At 41.8% G+C, this 6,000-nt stretch overlaps 1 protein-coding gene across 6 annotated transcripts in view; it reads left to right on the plus strand.

The window, feature by feature from the left end:
- TRAF3 (TNF receptor associated factor 3) overlaps positions 1-6,000 on the plus strand; it is a 99,768-nt gene that overhangs the window by 50,615 nt on the left and 43,153 nt on the right. For all 6 annotated transcript variants that reach the window (XM_032771582.2, XM_032771587.2, XM_032771588.2 and 3 more), the window contains 2 exons: positions 1,202-1,457; positions 3,944-3,995. In XM_032771582.2, coding sequence (XP_032627473.1) covers positions 1,219-1,457; positions 3,944-3,995 — 291 coding nt within the window. In that variant the 5' untranslated portion in view covers positions 1,202-1,218. The remainder of the gene's footprint in view (positions 1-1,201; positions 1,458-3,943; positions 3,996-6,000) is intronic.

Below are 6,000 nucleotides of genomic sequence, written 5' to 3' on the forward strand. Positions count from 1 at the left end.
TGACAATTTTCTTTGAAGAGATCTCCAATATGTCATTTCACAAAGTGGAGTCCTGTGGAGCTTGTGTAGATATATCAGTATGAAGTCTCATTTGCCAGCTGACAATCCAGCCTTCAAGCAGATTCATATCTCTGTGAAACTGTCACCTATTGCTTGTTCTAGGTTCGATATGCATTTCTGGTTGAATCATAGAATATCAGGGTTGGAAGGGACCTCAGGAGGTCATCTAGTACAACCCCCTGCTCAAGGCAGGATCAATCCCCAGACAGATTTTTATCCCAGTTCACTAAATGGCCCCCTCAAGGATTGAACTCTCACAACCCTAGGTTTAGCAGGCCAATGCTCAAACCACTGAGCTATCCCTCCCCTATCTTGGGTATTGCCTCTTTTCCCCCCTTGTTGTGGTTAATTGTTCAGTTCTTGGTGAAGCAAAAGTACTATTTAGGTTTTAGAACATCTTCATTTAGTTTTATTTCTTCCCTTCATTGGGATACCATTTTTTGTGCATTAAACCCTGATTGCCTGTTCTCCATTGTTTTTCTTTACCACTCTACTGGTCCTGTTTGTGGAGCTCTGTTCTGTTGGGCCTCCTAACTCTAGGACTGCTCCTTCAGTATCAACTTTAGAGGCTTCTTTTGCCAACTCCTTCCCACATTCAGATCCTTCTTTGGGCACTCTCCAGGGTTCAGCCCTCTCCTCTTTTTATCTCTTGGTGATCTCATCCTCTTGCATGGTTTCAGCAACCACCTCCAGACAGATAGGTCCTAAATTCACTCTGATCTCACCTCCTTCTGTCCAGCAGTGCATCTTCTTCAACTGTGCTGCTCACTATGTGTGTCTTTCACCATTCCCTCTGCACAAATCCCAGTGTGTTTTTCCATAGGTAATTAAGGTTTTGCTCACAGAACCAGTATTTGGCTCTTGGCCGTTTAGAGCCCTTGAAAAAGGAACAATACTTTTACTAATTTGCTACATTTTAATATTTTATGCAAATATGCTAACTTTGCCTGTCTCTGTTCATATGTCACCTGCATTTTTATATTTGTGTATGTAAATGTGTATAGACAAACTAATCACTTTTTTACAGCTATTACAAATGTTTGTAGAAAGATGAAAGGGTGTGTATACCTATATGCACTGGTCAGTTATTGTTAGAGCTGTAGAGCGCTATGCCTTATGCTTTTATTTTTTTCTTTCATAGAAATTACCTATTACAATATGGACACCAATAAAAAGACAGAACCCCCTGTGTCTGTAGAAATGGTACAACAAAGGGCGAACCCTGATCACACTCCAGGATCAATTTATGTTCCAGAACAAGGAGGTTACAAAGAGAAATTTGTAAATACAGTGGAGGACAAGTATAAATGCGAAAAGTGTCATCTCATATTGTGCAATCCAAAACAGACGGAATGTGGCCACAGATTCTGTGAAACCTGCATTAATACATTGTTAAGGTGCGTGTTTCTTACTGTGTTAAAAATGTTAATATGATTAAAAAATTCTGACCTTCTGAAACAGGTTAAACAAATGTCTTATTTTTCCATCTTGTCTTGCATGTACATTTTTTTTAGCAATTTAAGGATTATAGGGCCTGAGATAGAGTGCAAAATAACAAATTAATTTTTCATTAATTTATTTTTTCATAAGAATGCTGAGTTATGTAACTATTTATGGTAACATGAGAATAAAAATGCAGCTCTTATTTTTAAAAGTAAAAAAAAAAAATCTAGCTTTTTGGTAATACTTGGCAATTTAAATACATTTCATTTGCATCTCATCTCTGATACATTGGTGCTGATGGTATTCGATACTCTTTAGTTTGAGTTTTGAAGTAACAATAAATGCATGTTCAACGTGTTTGCATGTTCAAAATATTGCACAAACTTCAATCTGAGTAGCATACCTGTGGGGTAGATACTTAGTAATAGCCTCTTTTTATTGATGAGAAACTTGCAGCAGAGGAAAGAAGTGAGTTGCCCCAGGCCACCCCCTACACCAGGAACAGAATTGAAATAGAATTTGGGAATTTTCTTCCCCCTACTTATTCCCCATAACCATTCTGGCTCAGTGTATGCAACAGACTATATTTCATTGTGGAAATATAGCATTGTTTCAGAGGTTGAGTATGCAGGGCTAGTGGAGTTAGATACGTTTAAGTAACAAATCCTTTTCTCTCTCCTACTCAGTGCATCAAATTTATAATAGGAAAAATAAGGTTATTGTGATACATATATTATTTTCTGATAAATTGCTGTTTGTGCTAAGAAATCTAGTAATTTTTCTGAATATACGTTTTTAGGAAGCAGTCATCTGTGGTTAATCACAGGTATTAGTTACAAATATTTCACATCCACTGTCAACGTACAGTTAAGTACACACTGATTATATGCTAGTGAGCTGTGCACTCTCGGGTCATCTGAGGAGAAACTTTAGTGAAGCTGTCTGCTCGGTATGCAGCAGTAGTTTAAAAGAGCAAATAGGATGCTTGAGTGCATTCAATAAAAGCTAGAAAATGATGACCTTGTATCACACAGTATAGTATGTACCCTCATGTGGAATACCGTCTCCAGGTTTGTTCACCTCGTCTTAAGAAAAATATTGACGATATTGAAGCCGTGAGGCAATGAAGATACTTGGAAGCATGTTGAGATTTACAAACCATGTGCAATTACAAGGAATAGGATTAGTTAATTGGGATGGGGTGGGATTTGATTGGAATATTCAACCTGAATGACAGCAACATTTGATCAGTCATTCCTTTACAGTGACCCGTAATATTATGAACAGCAATAGCTTATTTATACTGTACAAGTCACTTTATAAAAATAGAATAATTTACCTGTTATATAAGAGATTACAATCCAAACACAAATAAAAGCAACCATACAAATAAGGGAGGGACTAGGGATTAATAATCAAGGGAAGATTACCAGGAGAAGTGTGAGTAGGGAGAGGGAGGGGGAAAGATAGGAGGTAAATTTAGGTTTCCTTTAAATAATATTTAATGGCCTATGTAATAATGTAGCATTCACTAACATAGGAGACTGAGTCAAATTATGCCTGGCTTTTTTAAAAGAGCTAGGTATGTAATAGACACTAATAACTGTATTGCCTATGCATGCTGAAGTACTGAGAGGTAACCAGAGCTGCTGGATCAGGCAAGCTGTAGAACAGGGCTTTGGAGCGGAGCCTGGCGCTGGAGCGCGGAGCAGTGGAGCTGCAGGTTTTTGCCTGGAGCTGGAGCGGAGCCGGAGCACAGCCCCAAAACCTTGCTGTAGAAGTTAGGAATGGATGTTTTTTTTTTTTTTTTTCCATGTGAAGCATTGAACAATTGGCTAGAAGCATTATGGTGGTTTCTTTGGTTTTTTTTTGTTTTTTTGTTTTTTTTCCCCTTCCTCTGGAATGCCAGGCTGAATGGACCAATGGTTTTATCCATTGTGGCTGTTCATATAGTTCCCATAATTTATGGTGTATTAAACACATCTAAATTGATCTTTGTACCTGATGAAGAAATACGTAGATGTTTAAAATGACCAGGACCATCACAACAGGAAAGTATTATTGCGTTGCTTTTTAAAGAAGAAAAATACTGGCAAAGGAACTCTGTACTTCTTTTTATGCTGCTATTAAATAAGGTTTTTTTAATAGTTAAAAATGAATTTTCCATTGTAAGTGGAAGTTGAATTCAGCTGTTTGCTCAGTTTTCAAATTCTCTTGAAGGAGTACTTTATATTTTGTTTAATGTTAGCAGTATTTGTTCCATTTGATTCTATACCAACTTTCATTGAGCCATACTTTCTTAATCATTAATATTTTTAAATACTTTGAGCAATTATAATTAAACAAGACACCTTTGATTTACTAGCACCAATCTAAAATCTGATAAATATCGAAAATTCAAAGTGGGATAGAAAATAATTTGTCTATTTTCTCTCTCCAGTTCTTCTAATCCAAAATGTACAGCGTGTCAAGAGAACATAGTTAAAGATAAGGTATTGTTGTTAAAATAGTCTCTTCTTTCTAATATATTCAGTTGCTATGATTTATTTAAAATGTGTTTTTCTACTTTGCAGAAATCTTTTTTTTTAAAGTGTTATAATGCTCTTTCTTGCAAAAAAAAAAAAAATTGATGTACAACTTGAACCTAGTATGTCTTACAGCATGCCAAAGTGGTAACCATACAGGACTGGAAACCTTTACACTGGAGCCTCTGCCATTTATCGCAATCTCTGGGCAGCTAAAAGTCGCCTCCTATCCTGACTGAATGGCGCTCAGTTCCTCTGAGCTCACCTGAGTGCCACTCCAGGTGAATCAGTCGAGGAGCTGAGCTTGGTCTGGCACAGCGGGGCTCAGGCAGGCTGCCTACCTGCCGTGGCCCCATGCCGCTCCCAGAAGCGTCTGGCTGCTGGGACGTCTCTGTGGCCCCTGGAGGGGAGGGGAGCAGCGGGTCTCCATGTGCTGCCCGTGCTTGCAAACACTCCCCCCGCAGCTCCCATTTGCTGGGAACCAAGCTGCAGGGATGGTGCGGGGGGTGGGGAGGGGCAAGGACAGCACGCACAGCCATCTTCCCCCCACCCCGCCCCGGGGCTGCAGATATGTGCCAGCAGCTAGCCGCTAACAGGAGCAGCATGGGGCCAAAGAAGGCAGGCAGCCTGCCTGAGCCCCACTGCACCTTCTACCAGCATTTGCCTGTGGTAAGCACCTCTCAGCCAGAGCTTGCACCTCGCGCCCCGTCCCATGCCCCTGCCACAGCCCGGAGCCCCCTCCTGCATCCAAACTCCCACCCACACCCCTCACCCCCCCCCCGCACCGCAACACTCTGCCACAGCTCAGAGATCCCTCTTGCACCCAAACTCCCTCCCAGAGCCTGCACTCCTTACCCCCTCCTGCACTCCAATTCCCTGCACCAGTCCGGAGCCGCCTCCTGCACCAAACTCCCTCCCAGTGTCCGCACCCCTCACCCTCTCCTACAACCCAACACTCTGCCCCAGCCTGGTGTCCCCTCCTGCACCCAAACTCCCTCCCAGAGCTTGCACCCCTCATCCTGCATCCCAACCCCCTGCTCCAAGCTTAACCAATACATACCCCACAATTGAGAATGTTACACTGATTTATGACAATCCCTGAAGGATTTGGGATCTGTAAACCACAAATGACACAAAAAATAAAACTCATGAAATGTCCTGTGGATTCTATAAGTTCAGGTGCAGTGTGACCATATGACCCCTGCACCCAAACTCCCTCCCAGAACTTACACCCCTCATTCCTGCACTCCAACCCCCTGCCCCAGGCTCAGCCCAGAGCCCCTTCCCACTCTCCGAACCCCTCGACCCCAGCCCAGAGCCTGCACCTCCTCCTGCACCCCTGCCCCAGCCTGGTGAAAGTAGGGGATAGCGAGTGACAGAGGGAGTGGAGAATGGAGTAAATGGGACGGGGCCTCGGGGAAGGGGCGTGGTAGATCCTAGATTTGTCTTAAATTCAAAAAGTGATCTTGTGCGTAAAAGGGTTGGCGACCACTGCTTTACGTGCACAGTTAAGAAGGCTATTTCATTGACATCCTTTTTTCCGTTTTTTTTTACCCACACTTTAAATAGGATATTGACTATGTAATGTTTCATCAGTGTAAAGAAAGTACTTTTTGAATAGTAATTACCATTTATTCAGTTCTGACACCTTGATTATCAAAGCTTCGAGATGAGTTCTGTACTGATGTAGGTACTCGCTTACTCTCAAGAGAGAGATGTGAGATATATCAATCTCTTCGTAGCCTTTTCACAAAATTGTTCTCTTCCAGGATGCAGAGAGCTTTGCAGAGTGCTGTGTTATAGGCCTGGTCTACACTACGCGTTTAAACCGATTTTAGCAGCGTTAAACCGATTTAACACTGTACCCGTCCACACTACGAGGCCCTTTATAGCGATATAAAGGGCTCTTTAAATCGGTTTCTGTACTCCTCCCCAACGAGAGGAGTAGCACTAAAATCAGTATTACCATATC

The sequence above is a fragment of the Chelonoidis abingdonii genome, chromosome 4 (assembly GCF_003597395.2).
Source record: "Chelonoidis abingdonii isolate Lonesome George chromosome 4, CheloAbing_2.0, whole genome shotgun sequence".
Taxonomy (NCBI): domain Eukaryota; kingdom Metazoa; phylum Chordata; order Testudines; family Testudinidae; genus Chelonoidis; species Chelonoidis abingdonii.